This window comes from Primulina tabacum, chromosome 8 (genome assembly GCF_025594145.1).
Source record: "Primulina tabacum isolate GXHZ01 chromosome 8, ASM2559414v2, whole genome shotgun sequence".
Lineage (NCBI taxonomy): Eukaryota > Viridiplantae > Streptophyta > Magnoliopsida > Lamiales > Gesneriaceae > Primulina > Primulina tabacum.
In genome coordinates this window covers 1162923-1183861 of record NC_134557.1, presented here as the reverse complement: position 1 = coordinate 1183861, position 20939 = coordinate 1162923, and the positions used below count along the sequence as shown (strand labels likewise).

Below are 20939 nucleotides of genomic sequence, written 5' to 3'. Positions count from 1 at the left end.
AATATTATATTCCGCACATCTGACTTTTTTCACGTTATTTATCTAATAAATATGACTTTTATTCAGTCAAATCGGGGCAGGGGCCAATATCATAGAGATTTGAAGTAAAAATTGAGGTTGTTGGGGGAACATTGCATTCGCAGCGAGAATCTTTAAACAAATTCACATGCGACTGGGATTTAGTAAATACCCCTCGGAAACAAACCCGTCACGTTCCTTCATATTTGACTGATCACTCTCCGAGGTGCTTTCGTTATTATCGAAGCTTGTAACTTGCTTATATAGTTTGTATTGTTTCGTAATAATTGGTGTGCGAAAGCGTAATTGTATTTGAATTTTATTTACGGATAAAAAAATAAAATAGGAGAGGAATCAAATATATTAATTATCTATTATGCTGTCGCATTAAAAACCATAAGAATACTATTTTTTTTTAGAAATGAATAAGAATACTCTTTTAATTATGATACCCCATGGGTCCCTAGGCCCGGATTACATCTTGCAGGTCCGGACCACATTTGGATGGGAAGCTCATCAGGGCCCATGTATTCTCTTATAAATACCAGGTTTAAGCATACGGTTGATTCATTCATTATATTGTTTTTAGCAACACCCTTAGTTGCCTCTCGCATATATCTTCAGTCACTGACTTGAGCGTCAGAGGGGCTATGTCAGGACACCCTCCTGGCCCCCTTGAAGCGGACCCTAAATTTTCTGTGAGTATCAAATTATAATAATATATTATAATCAAACATGTCAGAAAAATGAAAACAGACCTCACACATACCTACCATTGTGGTAGTTCTCTAGAATTTGTCAAACAATAATTTAGTTTTTTTTGTTCGAAACTTGTCGTCAAAACAATATTTTGCACCAGTACTCGAGTAACCAGTAAGCACCTTTTTTTTTTCTTCTTTAAATCAAACTGTGCATCGGCTGGCGACGATTATTTTTGTAACTGGTAAATAGATACTTCAAGGAAGAGCAACGTTGCCACTGAGGCCAAAGTGTGCAGCCTTAATTCCTTCCTTTACTCTTGCTCGACCTCCCATGTCCGTGTAGTATGAACTAGTCTATGTTTTTTCACAAATAATTTTCCTTCTATTCCGACATTATTATATCGTGTGGGTTTCTTATATATTAATGAAAATTGACATAATATATCGATAATCCAAAAAAAATAAATTTTCATCATATTTTAAGGAGATAAACACTCCAGATACAATATAAAGAATAAATGCAACTAAATCAATGCAATTGATGAAAAAAATCTGTTTGTTTTGTTTTAATTTTTTAAAGACATAATTTAGTTAATCATACAAATCTATTGCAATGTTTAAATTTTCTGATTAAATATAATTTTCAACCATAAAGAAATTGTCCATACACGTCACGTATTCGTAAAAATTGTTATTGTAACAAATACTTTGATCATCTTTTAACCGGCTTCAAAGTAAGATCCAATGAAAACGAGTCGAGAATACTTCATACTTAATTCATCTTGTTCTTTCATGTACAAGTGAGATATAACAAACTTTATTTTAGCTGAATATTGAATAAGAGTCCTCATCCGTTGTGAGAATGCCAAATTTATTCATTCTCTCCAGGATTACTGTTTGTCAAGATTATTTTATATCCTCTTGATAACTCGATATATCTCACATGTTTCTAATGAAGACCTAAAAATTTACGAGAGATGCCTCAGACTCGGTTTCTCGGGAGTGGCTTGGGCGTATGCCCATCTCTGGACTAGAAGGTTGGCGTCAATGGTTAAACTTACTGTCTTGTTATGTGTGGGTGTAATACTTCTATATCCCGATCGTATAGCGAACGAAAGAGACTTGAGAATGAGATAATTATCAATGCCAAAAATCTCACATCGAAATATCGAAACAATTATTCGACTAAAATAACATCAATTAATCTCACATTTCATTAACTGCTTTTGCCACTTGTCAAATATTTTTAATTGAATAAATTAATACTTCATATTACTTATGGAACCACATATATTATCCTAAACTACGTGAAAAAAATTAGATTATTTATCAAAAAATGTGAAGACTATGTTTGTTTATATCGTGCGATAAAGTAGAATTATTAATTGTATTTTCCCCGAAAAAATGTGTGATATTTAAATTTGGCGAGTATATATTACATTTTTTTAATTATATAGTAAATTATCAATTAAGGCATAGTTTGATACATAATATCATGATAAATTAAAGATAAATAAGATGTAGGATATTATATTTAATGTTTGGTATGATTTTAATAAGAATGATTACATTTATATATTAGATTGTAATGACAAAATTAACATTATCATAATAAATTTTATAATTTCAAAGTTGTTGCTTGAGTTCATATTTTTTATCTGTTTATGCGCCGATAGTGCTTGCATGATTTATTTATTTTTACCTAATTTTATATATTATATAATATGATAATTGAACCCTTGGTTTTGTGAGTCAAGTCAAATATCAATTTTTAAGGTTAATCGAGTGATATTAATAATTTTATTGATATTTATAAAAATTATTTATATAATTATATCGAATTCATTTATATAATTATCATATTATATAATATATAAAAATAAATAAAAATATTTATTTGATTTTAATTTATATCTATTTATAAAAATCATTTATAAATTGAGGACAATTAAATCATTTGTAGTGTATTTTATCATTAAATTAAAATTATCACAACTAATAGAAGGGACATTTATCCTTCTAAAAAATTATTTATCAATGACCCATGATATTATCATGAGCTTTTTAAAAAGGTACCAAACATGAGATAAATGCTCAGTTTGATTAGTAGTATTAAGGTTGGATAGATTATTAATGTTTTGTTTGCTTTGATTTTTAAACTTGACATTGACTATTTGTGGGACAGTTTTTACTGTTTGCGGTGGACAAGAGATCCAGTCATACCATGAGGATAAAAACTATCCGACAACTCCAGTACAGAGTAATGTCCTAAATACCCCTGATTTTAAAAATCAAATTTTCAATCGCGTGTTCTTTACGTCATTCTCCTAATTTCTTCATCGGTACACTCTTGCCATTGACCGGTGTTGAAGAAAACAATGTGAGCTCAAATTCACCTTGAAAACAATGTGAGCTCAAATGCTCCAACCTCTTTTTCCCCGGATCCCCGTTAAAAACGTCCTCAAAAGACTCTCTCACGCTCTTCAAAAATGCCAAACCTTCCGAATTCTCCAATTTCACATCGAAAATCGCGAAATAAACGTAAGGGTCCTCGATCAAGAAAGAGTAGGTGCGGGAGCGGACGGTGTGGGAGAAGGTGGAATGAAAAGCCGGAGTGTTTTCCAAACATTTTGCGGCAAGAGCACCTAGGGTCTCGTCCCTGGAATTGAACTCCGCCAAAACGGTGGTGCCCTTCGCAATGCAGGCTTAGTGTAGCACATCCGGATACAGCACCATCGTACAAATCCAATGCAACCCTTAATATCCAAAAAAAATTTCTTATTTCGTAATCCCCTTTTCGTTTCTATTCCTGAAAAAGGAAAATCCAATTGGATGGTTCCTTCAAGTACGTATGCAATTGTGGGTTTATCGAAATCGAACCCTTTGAGGTAGGGCAACATGCGAAAACGACGTCAAAAACGCCGAAAGAAACAACTCTAGGGATTTGGAAGAAGTCTCCATTGGCTGGCGTGGGCTGGTGGGGACTGTGCGAAACCATATTAAGATGAAAAGTATTTTGATCATTAAACATTTATCATGATTTTATCCATGTCATTAATTTAACACCACACATTATATTATATATCTCTCAAATTATATATCTTATCATATCAACCATTTATCAATCAAATTATTAATCATTCAATTATCATATCCTACAGACCAAGCGAACCCAAAGAGTATTATTTATCAATCCATCCGTTATCCCATTACCAAAATATGCCTAAATATATTTCTATCACAAATTCCTCAGCTTTTGTTGTTTTATATTCTCTTCATTTGTCTTTAATTATTTTTCCTGTAATCTTTAGATGCCAAGTGCCATCTTATTATTAATGCCGGCTGCTTTTTTATATTAATTTTGGTATACGATATACAATGAATTTGACTTTTTTCTTTAAAAAAATATTTTTATGATGATGATGATAAAATATGTACTTCATCTAATAGAATCTGTATTTTTTGTCCGCTTTCAAAATTCTAAAGTTTTTTTTTATTTGTGTCAAATTTTTGCTACATTTCCCTTGATTAATAATTTATTGCGCAGTAATTAGTTTAAAAATTCAATACAATTATAGATTAAATAGATTAATATGACCTTGTATGTTTAAACGGTTTCGAATAAATTACTAAATAATTGTTATAATTAACGTATACTAAGTTAAAAATATAAGTTAGTAATATACATTTATTTTTGGAGAAGAGACGCCTAAAGCAATAATAGCTTTGGAACCGTTAACTCGTCCTTTATTTGTTCCACACTAGAAATGCTAAAGACACGCCGAACACAATTCGCCTGACATTGTCACCCTCAATGTTAAAGCAATTCTTATCCAATCAGCAAGGCTAATTCGGACATTTGAGTCGAGGACTCCTGCTTTTGTGCCTGACGAAGTTACAGTCGATCGCACTTACACACATAAAACCTCTCCGTCTCGCTGTCAAAAAAAAAACCTCTCCGTCTCTCTCTCTCTCTCACATGCTTTTGTGCCTGACGAAGTTACAGTCGATCGCACTCACACACATAAAACCTCTACGTGTCTCTCTCTTCACACACACATACTCTGTTTCCCTGGAGAAAAGCATACAGAATAGAAAAATAAATGACACTGTTTGAAACTTAAAATTTCTCTTCACCTTCTACACTTGCATCTTCGAGTTCTCTCCTTCGCGCGCGCGCACACATATATACATACGTATATGTACACACACGTCTATATTTGTACCTGTATTCATATAATATTGCTACACATTGTCGTAATTTATACTGTCGGAGCCTTTCGAAAATTTGATGCGTGATCGTGAAGCAAACAGATCGGTGATGACGGGGATTTCTGGCGAAGGAAATGTTTCCTTGACGCCGGAGCTGATTTCAGGTGACAATGCGCCGGAGAGGACGCCGCTGACGGCGTCGGCATCGTTTAGAGAGGGAGGAAAGTCTTATTCGTCGCGGCGGAGGGGCGTGCGCCCGAGCCTTGACGCGGACGACTTGATAAACCTGCTTCATGGCTCGGATCCGGTGAAGCTGGAGCTTAATCGCCTCGAGAATGAAGTCAAAGGTTGGTCTCCTTAGGTGGATCCGGCGCTTGGATATCTTGTGAGATGCTGCCGTTTCTGTGCCCTTGCTTTTATTACTTGTTATGTCATTATTATTTTATGTTTTAAGAATGTGAGATGTGTTAATCAGTGACCGTTCACTGAGGAAACGACGGCGTATTAGTGTTACCTTTTCTGGTGGTTTGCAGAGAAGGACAGGGAACTGGGGGAAGCACAGTCCCTGATAAGAGCGTTGAAGTTGTCGGAGCGCCTTCGAGAGAAAGCAGTGGAAGAGGTCCATTTTGTTCCTTATTTCCCCAGTTTGTTCCTGGAACGTATTTCTGTAAATGCTTATTTTTAAGCTAGAATAATAAATATTTGACAGGTATACAGATTACGTGTTAATGATACGAACAAAGGCTGCCTAAGTTTAAACCTGAGATAGACTACATTTGTGGTCTATGACAGTTATTCTGCATAGCAGGTTTCCTAAAATAATTTGTTTGCTCCGAGTACTTAATTGAGTCCGAACAAGTTTTCAGTCTTTGCTCTTGCTCTAGAACTTGGGTGCAGGATAAATAATTTAGGAAGTATTTGGACAAGTTAATGTTGTACCCACTCATTATGAATTGTTATTATTCTGTCATGACACCAATTTTTGTCTTCTTTAAGTTCATGTGGGTTTGTTCGAAAGACTTTCAATTGCTAGTAGAAATTTTTTTTGAAATAGATAATGGGCCGATGCATTTTTAAGGTAAACTTATTCAGAATTCGCAAGAGTTTTCTATGTCAGGCTATTCATTGATCCTAATATATTGCAATTTTTTGTTGAGATGTTCAAGTATCCATAGCATATGCGTGCAGTGTCAGTTTAAGAAATGATCCCTTGTCGGTGGCAAATTTTGAATGGTTTTTCTGAATGTGGTTCATTTATAATCTGCATTTATGTCGAATTAAAACAAAGAAATTTTTGTTTGAGTTTAGATTGGAAGTTGTTTGATGTTACCTTTTCTTTGCAATCCCCCTTTTTGTTGTTTTTCACTTTGTGAGTGGCATGACCTTTTACATGTGGAGTTGAACTGAAGCTGAATTATTTTATTTTGCTTTAGCTCACTGAGGAGTTGGCAAAGGTGGATGAGAAACTCAAATTAACAGAATCTAACCTAGAAAACAAGGTAATAGCTCGAGCTTCCCCCTTCCATTCTATGTATTTTTTCAATGGTTTTTTCTGTGCAGAATCTTGAGATTAAGAGAATTAACGATGAAAAGAAGGCCTCAATGGCTGCTCAATTTGCTGCCGAAGCCACTCTTCGGAGAGTTCATGCTGGTCAGAAGGATGACGATATGCCTCCAATCGAAGCTATCTTGGCTCCCTTGGAGGCTGAGCTCAAGCTTGCTCGGCAAGAGGTCCATATTTTCTTTAGGCTACCTTCCATTTAGTTAAACAATTCCCATTTGGGGAACATTTCTTAATTTTTTGATATCCCCCTTCCAGATTGCAAAGCTGCAGGACGATAACAAAGCATTGGACCGACTTACTAAGTTGAAGGAGGCTGCTCTAGTGGAAGCAGAGAGAACTGTGCAGGTCGCATTGATGAAGGCTTCTATGGTGGATGATCTCCAAAACAAGAACCAAGAATTGATTAAACAGATTGAAATATGCCAGGTTTTGCGGTCTTGCACGCTCTTTGGTTTTAAAACCACATCTGAACATTTATTGTTTCTCTCTTTTCCCCCCTAGCATGTAGCATTTTATGATTTATCAGGAAGAGAATAAGATTTTAGATAGAATGCACCGCCAGAAGGTTGCAGAGGTTGAAAGGTTTACTCAAACTGTGCATGAACTTGAAGAGGCTGTTCTTGCTGGTGGTGCAGCTGCCAATGCAGTGCGGGATTATCAGCGTAAAGTTCAGGAGATGAATGTAATGTGGTTAATACGAAAGTAAACTTGTATTTCATGCATTGTTCAGCGTTATGAAACCCTAATATGTGATCAGCTTTTGCTGATTTCTTCAGGAAGAAAGAAAAATTCTTGATAGAGAGCTAGCTCGTGCAAAAGTAACGGCAAACAGGGTGGCAACTGTTGTGGCTAATGAATGGAAAGATGCAAATGATAAGGTGGTGCCTGTGAAACAATGGCTTGAAGAAAGGAGGTTCTTGCAGGTAATTTCCCAGTGACTTCAGACTTTATTTTTTCGCCCTTTAAACAATTGTACTTTTTAAAGTCAATAGTGAGATGAGTTCTGTATGTTGTCACAGGGTGAGATGCAGCAACTAAGAGACAAGCTAGCTATTACTGAGAGAACCGCCAAGTCTGAAGGCCAGTTGAAAGTAACTAGCTCAGTTGTTTTTTATCTGAATTTTTAATGAAATTTCAAATTCTTCAACTTTAAGTTCTAGCTCTTCCATCCAGGAAAAATATCAACTTCGTCTGAGAGTTCTTGAAGAAACTTTGAGATCACCAAACACTGCTGCACACAGTACGGCAGATGGAAAATGCTCAATTAATAATCCTTTGCATCGCCAGTCACTTGGTGGTGCTGAAAACATTTCCAAACTGATTTCCAATGGCTTCCTAACCAAGAGGCCTCCGTCTGTTTCATTGAGGTCTTCTGGGAGCAGTTCCGTGTTGAAACATGCAAAAGGGACATCAAAGTCTTTTGATGGGGGTTCAAGATCTTTGGACAGGAGTAAAATTGTCTTAAATGTATTAGGGCCAAATTTCATGCAAAGTCAGTCCTGTGATGGAACTGAGGATGACGAGAAGCAAAATAGCCCGTGGAAAGGAAATCAAGATGAAAAGCCCAGTGATGCACACAATGATGGAGAGGACTCTGTGCCAGGGTTGTTGTACGATATTTTACAAAAAGAAGTGGTTGCCTTGAGAAAAGCTGGTCATGAAAAGGATCAGAGCCTAAAAGATAAGGATGATGCAATTGAGGTTGGTTTCTTTATTTGCATGTGCTATGGTGACTTCGCTGACTTGATTAGTCTTCTTCTCAAACCTACTTGTCTTGTTTTCTGATCAGATGCTAGCAAAGAAGGTGGAAACATTAACTAAAGCCATGGAAATTGAGGCCAAAAAGATGAGAAGAGAAGTGGCCTCGATGGAGAAGGAGGTGGCTGCCATGCATGTGGGGAAAGAACATGAAAATAGTGCCAAACAACTCGGGAATCGTAATAGCTCATTAAACAATTCCCAGTTACATCCACGAAGGTATGCCTGTTCTTGAAAATGTTACTTCCCTTATACTAGCATGTTATTCAGGTTGTCTGTTTTTATTGCTGTTCCATATTCGATTGGAATGACTGCATCTTGTGATATCTGGTTATTTTATGTAGTGCATTTCGTGTATCTGGTTGCCATCTTAACCACCTATCTATCGTCTGCTTTCTGCACCAAAATATGAATTACAGATTCTCCCCACTAAAACTGATTTCTTGTCAGCTTTCCGCGCTGAATATGAATTACAGATTTCTCCATCACTAACATTGACTTCTTGGCAACCTGCCTTTGATTTCTGCCAAGCTCGTTATCTATTTTAAACTTTAATGATTATAACTTAGAGAATGATTAATATCTTGCATGTTTGCTGGAATGAGATTCTGTGGCAAAAACAAGTTGTTTTGAGACTATTCATAGATATAAAGTTGTTATCACGACTTTAAGGGGTGGATATACCCCATCTACTGTGACTTGTCCAAATTAGATACCAAATTTTGTGATATGATGTTCTGTTCTTTAGTTATTATCCTCGAATGTTTCTGGTTCTTAATGATCTCCCAACAACCATGCAGGACTGTAGCAAGAAGCAGGTGACACGTAACACATGATAACAAATGAACCAATTGCAGTGCTGAGGCCCAGTTCTTAGTAAAGCTCGTTGTTTGTCCTTTCTCATCTCGTAATCTCAGCCCTTCTTTGTTTGTGTAATCATGACAAGCAAAATCCAATTAAATGTGCAGTATGCTTCTGACGTAGATTAGAAACCCTCTCAACAATGTCACACAGAATCAAATCAAGAAGGGCATTGAAGTTTACTCTTATCCTTTTGGAAAAATTATCTCAATTACAGTTAATATGATTGTAAATCTTCAGTCTGTATTTGTAATCTCATCTGCGGTTATTGTGGTGACAATTAGTTAAGGTTTGCAAATTCGTGTAATTTGTTGGAGGTCAGATTTTTTTCCATCCTTGTATCCTGATGATCTATTTATAATTTTTAGGTTCGTATGATTTGTGTACCTTGAAAAATGATCAGGTTGGCTGTTTAGTTTCCTATTCCATGATCTAAAATGAACCGATTTTGGCGGGTTTTTAAGAATGAGAAAGACATCCTTATTTTTTACAAGATCAAAACGGCTACCTACATTTACAAATGTGAGTATTCTTTTTGCGCCACCATTATTTATATTAACTGGCAACTTTCTACGATAAATGTGTCTAGTCTTCAACTATTCATTCTTTTATTTGTGAGCTCGACCATCGTACATTCGGAGCTTTGTTTTGGCTATGCCACACACTCTCCGTGTGCATGGATAAAACTAGACAAAATATGCCTTTCATAAATATGAAGGACTAAATGTTTCAGTATCAGCAATGTTGTATTTACTTAAATTTGTTCCAAGATCAGAGTAGGATTTTTTTTTTTTAATTTTTTTTGAAATGACAATTGGCCAATTTTGATACATCCATGCAAAACAAACAAGGAGGAAGTTGACCACTAAATTTCCAATAAAATTCGATCTTAAAAAATTCGGTAAATAGTAAAGATATAACATATAATAATATCACACGCAACTCAACCCTTCTTAAATTTTTTTTTTTTTAAAATCCATCACCCCAAGACCAAAAGGACAAATTACTTTAGAGAGGTATTGGGGGCCGGCAAATTGACGTTAGCAACAAACAGAATTATCTTTACCATCACGCAACATGAAAATTGAGAAAATTTAATATCAAGATGCCAAACGTTTTTTTTAAATATAAACCTTTCTTCATTTTTAATATAAACCTTTACTTATACAATCATATTGATATGAAGTTTCATAAAAAAATAAAAATTATATTTTCAACTTTTAATTTGTATAAACGACTGTGAGGGAGAGATCATAAAATATATTAGAAACAGTTCTAACTTCAAATTTATCGGGATCCTGATTTTAATCTCGATGTAGACCATTTGTCCATTTATCCCAGATTGCCGGCAATCAATACAATATGTGGGATTAAAAAAATACTCGTGAGTCAAACATAATTGCTCAGTGATAATGTTTTAAATTCGTTGAGAGTTGACTCAAGAATTACCCATCAAAAAGCTTTTATATATACAAAGGAACAAATCTAACTATAATATATATAATCTTTTGAAGTCCTCCAACTGATATAAAAAATCGATAGATATAAGAAATTTATTTTTACATATTACTTATTAATTTATTAATAGTATAATATTGGTTTAACAATTTATAGTTGACAAAAATTTGTGTGAAACGATCTCACGAGTCGTATTTTGTGAGACATATTTTTTATTTGGGTCATCCATGAAAAAATATTACTTTTTATGCTAAGAGTATTATTTTTTATTGTCAATATCGATAGGATTGGACTGTCTTACAAATAAAAATTCTTGAAATTATCTCATGAAAGATCTACTTTTTATAGTTATCTTAATAACGTGACGGAAATCTCTAGTACACTTTCACCCTTCAAATAAATATAAATTGTATTAAAAAAATAACGACACCATTCATGATATCCCAAAAGTCATTGAGTTCACCGCAACATCAATTTCGAGGTCTTCCCTTGTGCAGACCAATTAAAATCTAATTAAATAAGAGAGCGAAAAAAAGAAGCTGCTAAAATATACTTAAAAAATTAATATTTTATAGAATTATCAGGCAGGTAAATATTCCACGAAACCAACATTTCAGATGCCACGTGTAGAAAGAAAATTTATAGTAAATTTCTTCTAAATCCACGCTGTTGCTTGATAGATATCATAGATCAAATATAGTATATAAAACATGCAACACACAAATCAGAAGCTTTGTATACCACCAAGAAAAACAAAATCATGGCTATGTCAACTGTTGTATTCCTATTCTTTGCTCTTGTTTTCACACAGACACCAGGACTAACAGTTGGGGCGATGCATTCAACTGTAAAATGTATAGGCAAGGAACGAATAGCACTAACGACATTCAAGCAATTCCTCACGGATGAATCAAACCGACTATCTTCGTGGATTGGACAAGAATGCTGTGAATGGGAAGGAGTCACGTGCAGCAACAAAACATCTCACTGTTGTGAAAATAGACCTTCACAATCCAAACGTTATCGACTATGCAAGGTTCCAAGATATCGTCGATCACGATGAATATGCAGCAATTTACAGCAAGACTTGTCTCCGAGGTGAGATAAGTCCTTCTTTACTTGATTTGAAGCAGTTGCAATACTTGGATTTGAGTATGAACAACTTTTCAGGCTTTGAGATTCCTAAGTTCTTCGGTTCCTTAACTTATTTGCGATATCTTAATCTTTCTGCTGCTCGTTTTGAAGGAAAGATTCCACCCCATATTGGGAATCTTTCGCATCTGGAGTACTTAGATTTGAGTGATTTTTGGATGAATAGATTGACTTCTGATAGTATTCATTGGATATCTCGTGTTTCCTCTTTGAAGCACTTGGATTTCTCGGGTGTGCAGCTTGGAGAAGCTGAGGATTGGTTGGTTTCGATCAACATGCTACCTGCATTGATAAAAGTGAACTTTTCTAATACATTGGTTGGTTCCATTCCCCCTCTATCGAATGTGAATTTTACGTCCCTTGTTTCGCTTGATCTTCAATGGAACACGATAAATTCTGCAATCCCTCGCTGGTTGTTTAACATTAGTGGCCTCGTTGAACTACGTCTTGATGGTAATGGCTTTTACGGTTCAATTCCACAAAATCTTGAAAAATTGGTATCTCTCAGAGTGCTTGGCCTGTCTTCCAATTTCCTGAACTCTTCAATGCCTAATACATTGTTGAACTTGAGTAGTCTTTCTTATCTAGACCTATCTAAAAATAAGTTTCAAGGAATGATAGCTGACGGTATCCTTAATCTCTGCAAACTGAAGTTCTTGGATTTGACTGAAAACAGATTTACTGGAGAAATCCCAGATTTAGGAGTAAATGAAGATGGCTGTCTTCAAGATGTGGAGTATCTTCGGCTTTCTTACAATTTGTTGACTGGTCCAATCCCAGGATCTCTCGGGACATTGTTGAATTTGAGGGAGTTAGATTTTCAAAATAATAGGTTAAGTGGAGACATCCCTTTAAGTCTTGGACTGCTTTCAAATCTTGAAAAGTTGGATTTATCTAACAACTCTCTGTCTGGGATGGTAACTGAGTTGCACTTGGCTAAACTAATAAATTTGATAGAGTTGTCTATGTCATTGAACGACTTATTTTTCAACGTGAGCTCCGACTGGATTCCTCCATTTCAACTGCACGCGATCAATCTAGCTTCTTGCACAATTGGACCTAGGTTTCCATCTTGGCTTCGAACGCAACAAAATGTCACGGATTTGAGGATGCCTCATGCTAGCATAACAGATACATTGCCCGATTGGTTTGAAAAGCTGTATTCACGAGTTAAATACTTGGATGTATCGAACAACAATATCAGTGGACGCTTGCCACAGTTTCAGGAGGCGAATAACCCTGAAAGGAGGTTAATATTTCATTCCAACAATATTGCCGGACCGTTAAGACCCTTACCCTCAGACGTTTATCTTATTGACGTCTCCAACAACGCACTGTCAGGCGGTATTCCTGCCCAAAATGCATCAAACATGAAATTAGGTGTACTTATACTCTCAAACAACCAACTTACTGGTCTGTTTCCAAGTTTTCTATGTGATGCAATGTCAATGACAATTCTTGATCTCGCAAACAACCAGTTTCACGGATCATTGCCAGAGTGCATAGGAGACATGGAGAACTTGTCTATGCTGGACTTGACAAACAACACTTTACATGGCGAAATCCCCACTTCTTTAAGCAATTTAAGCCTCATGTCTTTACACTTGAACAACAATAGTTTCGAAGGGAAGCTCGTATCACTCGAGAACATGACATTTCTCAGCATTTTAGACGTGGGGAGGAATTCATTTACAGGAACAATTCCACAATGGATTGGGGAAAGGCTCCAGTATCTTAAGTTTCTCAGTCTTCAATCAAATGGATTCCATGGCGACATCCCTCAAAACCTCTGCCAACTGCCACAGCTCCAATTACTAAACTTGGCATCAAACAACATCAGCGGACAAATCCCCAAATGCATTAAAAATCTCACAGGCATGATTGAAGAACACAGCGCCATGGAGTACTTAATCCTTGATGTTGATTATGGAGGAAGCATTCTCGAAATCGTTAATGGGATAGAGCGCCGGTACACGAAAACGATGCCCTTTCTCACATCCCTGGACCTTTCAAACAACAGCATAGTTGGTGAAATTCCGCATAACATTACAAAACTCATTGGTTTAAGGAATCTAGATTTGGCAGGAAACCATTTGACGGGAAGAATCCCAGATGACATTGGAGCAATGCAAGAACTAATTTCACTAGATCTTTCAAGAAACAACCTTTCTGGCCAAATCCCATCAAGCCTGTCTTCCTTAAACTACCTCACGCATTTGAACTTATCCTACAACGGTTTGTCGGGTCGAATACCGACTGGAAATCAGCTACAAGTTATTGAAGATCCATCCATTTACGTAGGAAATAAAGGACTATGTGGAGCTCCCATATTGAAAAGCTGTGATGGAGATGCTGCAGTGCCGCCAGTACAGGCATCTGGTGGTTCCGATGAAGATGGAGATGATTCTTTGTTCCCATGGTTTTATGCAGGAATTGGGCCTGGATTCTTGGTTGGTTTCTTGATTGTTGTGGGGACTTTGAATTTTGTCAAATCTTGGAGGTATTTGTTGTTTTATTTTGTGGAAAGTGTTGTAACTACAACTTGCACCGCATTCAGAAAAGATCACAAAGAGGAAGAATCCCAGGGAATTAATGAATAATTTACAGCTTCCACAGATTTTTTAGAAGTAATTTTCGGTATCGCCTTGTATGTTCCCAAGATGTCAGGATATGTTCTTTTTGTAAAACATCTTTTATAAATATATTTTATTTTAAATTAAAATTATAATATCTATATTGGCTAAAACATTATATTTCAGAATGTGTGAAAATTCGAGTAAAATAATAACCCTATGCGGAATAAAACTTGTACAACAGTACGATGTCGGAATGTACGAATAAATCATTCCTCCTACCTATTATTTCCTAAAATATAGATATCAATTATTATTATTATTATCATTATCATCATATCTTGCATAAAAAAAATATAATTCAGCATGTATGGAAACTATGTGACGTAGTCAAGTGACGTGGATATACATACATATGCGTACAGATATACTGTATCGAACGGAAACGGACAACAGTTCGCGTTATCCTCTCCACAAATGTAATAAAAAGGCCACCGTGCTAGTCTGCTCTGTTCCCGTTTCGTTTCCTTCCTCGAATCAATCAGATCTCAGGGGCAAAACGGTCAACTCTTTGGAGCTGGAGATTTTTATGGTTCCATATTGTTGATGTGTATATTCTACCGCTGCTGTACTTTGTAAAGCTAGGTCTTTACTTCGGGAGGCAAAATTTCCTTTTTTACTCTGAAATGGCGTGCTCTAGCGGCGGAAAACTGGTGGTGCCGGAGCAGTTCCCGGCGGGGCTCAGGGTTTTGGTGGTGGACGACGACCTCGTTTGTTTGCGTGTGCTGGAGCAGATGCTTCTCAAGTGCGTGTACAATGGTTAGTGATTCTTTGATTCGTTTTACTGAAGTAGGTAGCGGCCTTAAATTCGACTTGGAGCTCATTGTTCTTCGACTTTATTGTTTTTTGGGTCTATGCATTTGCTATTTCAATTCTCTCTTCTTTCTCGACTTGCGAGCGACGGATGATCTTTGATTATTTGGGAAATCGTATGTGATCTACTTGTGTTGGACCAAAGCAAAAGCTGTTTTGGTTCCATCCGCGCTTGATTATCATCGCAATGAGATCTTATTGCTCATTGTGCTGTCGAGAAATGGTTTCGTAGCGTAATTACTTATCGGCGTTCATGACATTACACATTGGGCATCGATCGGCTTCTTCTGTTCTTTTACCAATATCCTTGTCACTGATTATGATTTAAACCAGTATGATTGACAAGTACATTCACTCGTATAAAATTTGTTAAAAAGGTAGGGACTTTTTGCAGTTACCAGTTGTTCTCAAGCTACAGTTGCTTTGAAGTTATTACGGGAAAGGAAAGGCTGTTATGATATAGTACTCAGTGACGTTCACATGCCTGATATGGATGGCTTCAGACTTCTGGAGTTAGTTGGATTGGAAATGGACCTTCCTGTTATAAGTGAGTTGGGCATATCGTGACTAAGGCTTGAAAAATGGATACCATGAGTTTATGTAACATTCTGTTTTGCAGTGATATCTGCTGATGGAAGGACGGACCTTGTCATGAGAGGAATCAGACATGGAGCGTGTGATTACTTGATTAAACCTATTCGGGATGAAGAACTGAAAAATATTTGGCAGCATGTTGTTAGGAAAAGGTGGAATGGCAATAAAGAACCCGAACATTCAGATAGCCTAGACGACAGCGATCAGAATAAACGAGCAAATGATGATGCTGAGTATGGCTCTTCCGTGAATGAGGGGGGGGATGGGGTACTAAAATCACAGAAGAAAAGGAGGGAAACTAAAGATGATGATAGCTCAGAATTGGAAAATGATGACCCTACCATGGCAAAGAAGCCTCGGGTCGTCTGGTCTGTGGACCTTCATCAGCAATTTGTTAGTGCTGTAAATCAACTCGGGATTGATAGTATGGTTTTTCTCTTCTTTTTTTTCACTTCCTTATATTTGCTCTTTAAAATTTTCTGGAGGACGAATTGTATTTATTGATGCGGCTTTCCTAACAAAGAACACTTAATTGAATTTGTGCCCATTAAACTATTAATAGTACACTGTTTCCTTTCAGAGGCCGTACCCAAGAGAATTCTTGAATTGATGAATGTTCCTGGTTTAACGAGGGAGAATGTGGCAAGTCACTTACAGGTCTGGTATGCAGTCCTATGTTTTCATATTCCTGTATAACATATTACAAAATAAATGGAAATGTTAATGATGTTACCATAGCTTCTCTCCATTAATGCCACATTATTCACATAGCACCGACAGAAGTAAATTTTAAAACAAGTAATTTTCCCATTCTCATGGTTGAGCAAATATTGTAATAACTAATAATTTATGGAGCAAACATAATTAGAAATTTTCTTGCATTCCTTTTGGAACCTAGATGTATCCTGTAATAATCACCCTTCACTCTTCAGATATGAACATCACAAAAATGTTATGGTTTTGTAATAAAATTTGTTCTGCTTGAATCCAATGATTAAATGGGTGGAAAGGCATTTAGCATTAGTCGATAAGCCTTTAAGAAAGCTCAATCACCCCCCCCCCCCCCCCCCCACACACACACACAGCTTTGTTGCCACCCAATCCATTCACTCGTTTCTAAGATCACTGGATTGACTTTCGTGCCGACCTGTTGGGAAATAAATGTAGGCAAAAACTGTGTATAGCGGGGGTGAATAGATTGTTTAAGAATTTGGTTATTTCAAAATTGATTTTTTTCTAGTTGTTTGCATTGGTGTAGGCGCACAGTCGAGCTGTATTAGCTGTCATTTGTCGAAAATATGCAAGTTTCGAAATAACGCAGTACAAAGCGGTAATGTAAACTTCGCAGCCTAGTCACTGGGTGATTTTGATCTTCACCAATTTCACTTAGTGATGTTTGATTTACACCAGTCTCAGAAGTCTTCCCTACATGCAAGAATTACATGACACAATTGCTTGTTACAACTTGCGAATATAGACCAAGACCTTTTGGAATAGTGGAATTACATCTGTACTGCATCCTCTTTATATTTTAGTTGACTGAGATTTTGGTGTCAATGCTGCCATATATTCGCTTACGATATCCACTTTCACAATCACAAACTTCCAGTAAAAGTTTACATAACCTGCAATAATTCTTTATAAATGCATAATGTATGAAAACTGTGTGAAGTTGTACATAGTCTAAGAACTACAGCTGGTCTATTGTGAAAGTGATGCTTCCCATAGAACTAGATGAAATCCAGTCGTCCTCCTTGTTTTGAAGTTTATATTTCTTGAGGTGGATTTGATTTTTGTGATTTTCATATATCCATCATTCCATCTCCTTGTTGCACCTGGGATTACAAAGAAAAATTTAAAAAATCCCGAGACTTGTGAAAAATGAGTGAACATGTGCAACCATGAAATGTTATATTTGAAAACAGTTTTCCTGGTCAACAGGTGGATTATCTAAATGTTAGGACCTCTTTCATAAGTGCTCTTTTCATGATATTATCCATTTGACGGAGATTGGTAACTTCTAAGAAAGACTTTTTAGTTCTTTAGGAATAAAAACTATACAATTTGTTTGTATAATTTCTTTTTCCCGTATCCTTATCAATAATTTATCACTAAATCATTCGATGTGTATTGTACTTTTTCATTTTCTGGCATAGTTGGGTTGACTCTTCGCTCATCTCCATTCATAGTAATTATGATGTCATTGGCAGAAATTTAGACTATACTTGAAGAGATTGAGTGGAGTGGCTCAACAACAGGGTGGTCTCCCTAGTTCTTATTGTGGCCCGCTGGAACAAAATCCAAACCTAGCTTCCATTGGGAGATTTGACATCCAAGCATTGGCAGGTTCTGCCCAACTTCCTCCACAGACATTGGCAGCTATACATGCTGAGTTTTTGTCTCGACCAGCAGGAAACTTAGTTTTGTCAGCAATGGATCAGCCAGCCCTACTTCATGCATCTCTGCAGGGACCTAAATACATTCCTGTAGATCAAAATGTGGCTTATGGTCAGCCTTTGATTAAATGCTCATCCAACATTATCAAACAAATTTCTCATCCTCTGATGTCGAACGAGGATGGTCAATCGGAATTCAGAGCCTGGTCATCCAAGGATATCAGTGATGTGGTACCAGCCTGCGATAATAGTAGTGTAGTTGAAGCGAATGGTAATATGATGAAAAGTTTCGTACAGCAACAGCAGCGACAAAGAAGACAGCACCAGCTGGAACTACAGAGACAATCTATAATGCTGGAGCCGAGCCGTTCAATAAATGTGCAGGCTTCTTGCTTGGTGGTTCCATCCCAATCTTCAGCCAATTTTCAACCTGTAAATAGTCCTGCTTCTGTCAATCAAAACCTTAGCTTTGGAAATACGACAGTGGATTACAACAATCCATCAGTTCGATCAAACAATCAATCAGGTTTTGGTCAAATATTGGACTTAGAATGTAAACCTGCGTTTATGCTTTCTGAGTTTTCTGATTCAGGTTCAGTTTCATCTGCATCGTCTTGCAAAAAAAAAGCAGAAGGGGGTCTAACTAACGTGCAATATATGCAAAGTTTGTATGGTGGTAAAACAGACAGGGTAATTGATCAGGAATCTATTAGAAATCCAGTATATGTCAGTAAAGGAACATCCATACCGAGTCGCTTTGCCGTGGATGTCCACGAATATCCACTGGGAAATATAAATCATGTAAAATTCTATGCTGAGAATAATTCTAACAAAGTGAAGCAGGAGCCAAACATGGATTTCAGGGATAATGTGCAAGTGGGCATCCCAGTACGCCAGTATTTTCCCCAAATGATCTGATCAGGGATTCTCTGAATAGGTGAATTGTCTATTTCTATTCACTGTTTATATTTGTTACAGAATATAAAATGTTAAATGTTTCACATATTTAACTGTCTAAGCTTTCAAATGAGGTTGGTCTTCAAACTTCAGGTCTGTCTTAAACCATTTATGAACTAGAGTTCCACGGTCGAGGCTTTAAAAACAACATCACTGGCATGTGAGGAGGGCTTTTAACATATTTAACAGGCTTTAGAGATGTGACACGTTTAGTGTATATGATCTTAATACTATTCATTTATCCATCTTGATCTACCGCGCATTCTATTTTCACAAAATACTTCTGAAATGTTTTCTTGGTTTATTCTTATAGCATTTCTGGGTTATAAGACCTTTCTTCAGCCTTTTCTGTTTTGGTTTCCAATTGGCAGTAGGAGTGGAATATTCACTCAGGTCTTCATTTCTACCATCACTCCATTTTATTAGTGGTCTATCAAGAAGCCAACAGGTTAGAGGCTCTATATGTGAAAAATTCAGTGGAAATGCAAAGTAATAGGCCCAGAATATTGGCAATTTTAGAAGTCTAACTTGAGCATGAATCACAGACGTCTTACAATCTGTGTATGCAGTGTTTTAGAACATGCAAGTTGGCTGGTAGTTTAAATAGCGAAAAACTTTATGCCATGATGTCTTACCCTCGCTCCAACTGTACTACTCTACATTTATCAATGAACTTAATTTCCAATATGAAGGACTTTGCCTCGTACAAGTTATATTTTTACGTGACAGAATTTTCACTGTGCATCCAAATTTTAGAACATTATTCTTTAGTGTGGAAATCCCCTTTTGTTTTGCCTTATATACCTGGTATGTTTTGGTGCATTTGCACCTTCAACAGCTAAGGCCATGACTTAGATGATCTCAAGTCCCTAAACCTCCATTTGCAGCACCTGTTTCGAACAAATTTATGCCTACGGACCCCCCACTTTTCATTATCTGTAGTTCTTGAGGACGGTGGTTTGTAGTCAAAATGGTTGGTGATAGTTTTTGCTACTGTGAAATTCACCCATATAGGTGGACGTGTTTTTTATGAATGGAAATATGGAATACATACTGACTGGCTGATTTTTCTTCTATTTCTTCAGGTTTCATCTAATGCTTGAGTAAATTGTTGAGTTTCCACCCGAGTAGCCAATAAATAATATTTTGTGAGCACGACTTCTATTTCAGGCGTCTATGTAATCTAACTTCCATTCGGGAATCCAGTCAACGGACCGACCCTATCCGACTTTGGAAGATTTGTGTGAAGGTTGTGCTAATCTTGTGAGTCCGAGCTTTATGCCTACCAACGGGGAACCTGGTAAATATAATCGCCCTTTTCAACTAGTCTTTGTACAATAAGTTTAAGATTTCTATAGCCTGTAACATTATTCATTTGACAGCAAGCTGCCTCAAGATTTGTGTAGTTCCTCGGCTATTTGTTTCAAATCATTAGTATTTATCATTCTTGTTTTGTTCAATCTACACATTTGCATTTCTGAGGTTCGAGGTCCATGTTTGTTTTGGACTTGTAGTATTGAAAATCACGAGTTAGGATCAAATATATTTATGCCGTTACAGAGTTAGTTGACCATAAATTTTAATAAAAAGTTTAAACTGTTAGGATTAAGCTCTAATTTTGAATTTTTAACATGAGAGTTTCTTTTACTTGTCACCACATGAAACGTTTAATGTGTGTGATAAATCGGAGGTTGTAAAAGATAATTACTAGAACAACTGCATAAATCTCTTTTTTTTTCTCCCTCTGTATAAAAAAATCTCTTCTTTTTTTCCCCTCCTTATATAAAAGTCTCATCAAATAACAGAAGACAATGACCCTAAA

At 36.4% G+C, this 20939-nt stretch overlaps 3 protein-coding genes across 3 annotated transcripts; all 3 read left to right on the top strand.

The window, feature by feature from the left end:
- The first annotated feature begins 4801 nt into the window (after nt 1-4801).
- Nucleotides 4802-9220, top strand: LOC142552716 (microtubule-associated protein 70-1-like). Its single transcript, XM_075662489.1, has 11 exons — nt 4802-5278; nt 5465-5550; nt 6365-6430; nt 6492-6662; nt 6751-6921; nt 7022-7177; nt 7272-7418; nt 7515-7586; nt 7669-8196; nt 8285-8472; nt 9054-9220. Exons 1-11 carry the CDS (start codon nt 5011-5013, stop codon nt 9073-9075), a joined length of 1875 nt encoding a protein of 624 aa, XP_075518604.1. The 5' UTR covers nt 4802-5010; the 3' UTR covers nt 9076-9220.
- Nucleotides 9221-11477: 2257 nt separating this feature from the next.
- LOC142554271 (receptor-like protein EIX1) lies at nt 11478-14324 on the top strand. Its single transcript, XM_075664956.1, has one exon. It carries the CDS (start codon nt 11478-11480, stop codon nt 14322-14324), a length of 2847 nt encoding a protein of 948 aa, XP_075521071.1.
- A 403-nt stretch (nt 14325-14727) lies between these two features.
- Nucleotides 14728-20598, top strand: LOC142552715 (two-component response regulator ORR21-like). The gene is made up of 6 exons (XM_075662487.1): nt 14728-15116; nt 15565-15717; nt 15790-16188; nt 16345-16421; nt 17975-19097; nt 20203-20598. Exons 1-5 carry the CDS (start codon nt 14984-14986, stop codon nt 19076-19078), a joined length of 1866 nt encoding a protein of 621 aa, XP_075518602.1. The 5' UTR covers nt 14728-14983; the 3' UTR covers nt 19079-19097; nt 20203-20598.
- The last annotated feature ends 341 nt before the right edge of the window (nt 20599-20939 follow it).

What these genes read in the sequence shown, in the direction of transcription:
- LOC142552716 (XM_075662489.1), top strand. Translation starts at nt 5,011, where the DNA reads ATGCGTGATCGTGAAGCAAACAGATCGGTGATGACGGGGATTTCTGGC. An exon ending in AACAGATTGAAATATGCCAG is followed by an intron (nt 6,922 to 7,021) that starts GTTTTGCGGTCT and finishes ATGATTTATCAG; the next exon opens with GAAGAGAATAAGATTTTAGA. An exon ending in AAGAAAGGAGGTTCTTGCAG is followed by an intron (nt 7,419 to 7,514) that starts GTAATTTCCCAG and finishes ATGTTGTCACAG; the next exon opens with GGTGAGATGCAGCAACTAAG.
- LOC142554271 (XM_075664956.1), top strand. Translation starts at nt 11,478, where the DNA reads ATGAATCAAACCGACTATCTTCGTGGATTGGACAAGAATGCTGTGAAT.
- LOC142552715 (XM_075662487.1), top strand. Translation starts at nt 14,984, where the DNA reads ATGGCGTGCTCTAGCGGCGGAAAACTGGTGGTGCCGGAGCAGTTCCCG. An exon ending in TCTCAAGTGCGTGTACAATG is followed by an intron (nt 15,117 to 15,564) that starts GTTAGTGATTCT and finishes GACTTTTTGCAG; the next exon opens with TTACCAGTTGTTCTCAAGCT. An exon ending in AAATCAACTCGGGATTGATA is followed by an intron (nt 16,189 to 16,344) that starts GTATGGTTTTTC and finishes GTTTCCTTTCAG; the next exon opens with AGGCCGTACCCAAGAGAATT.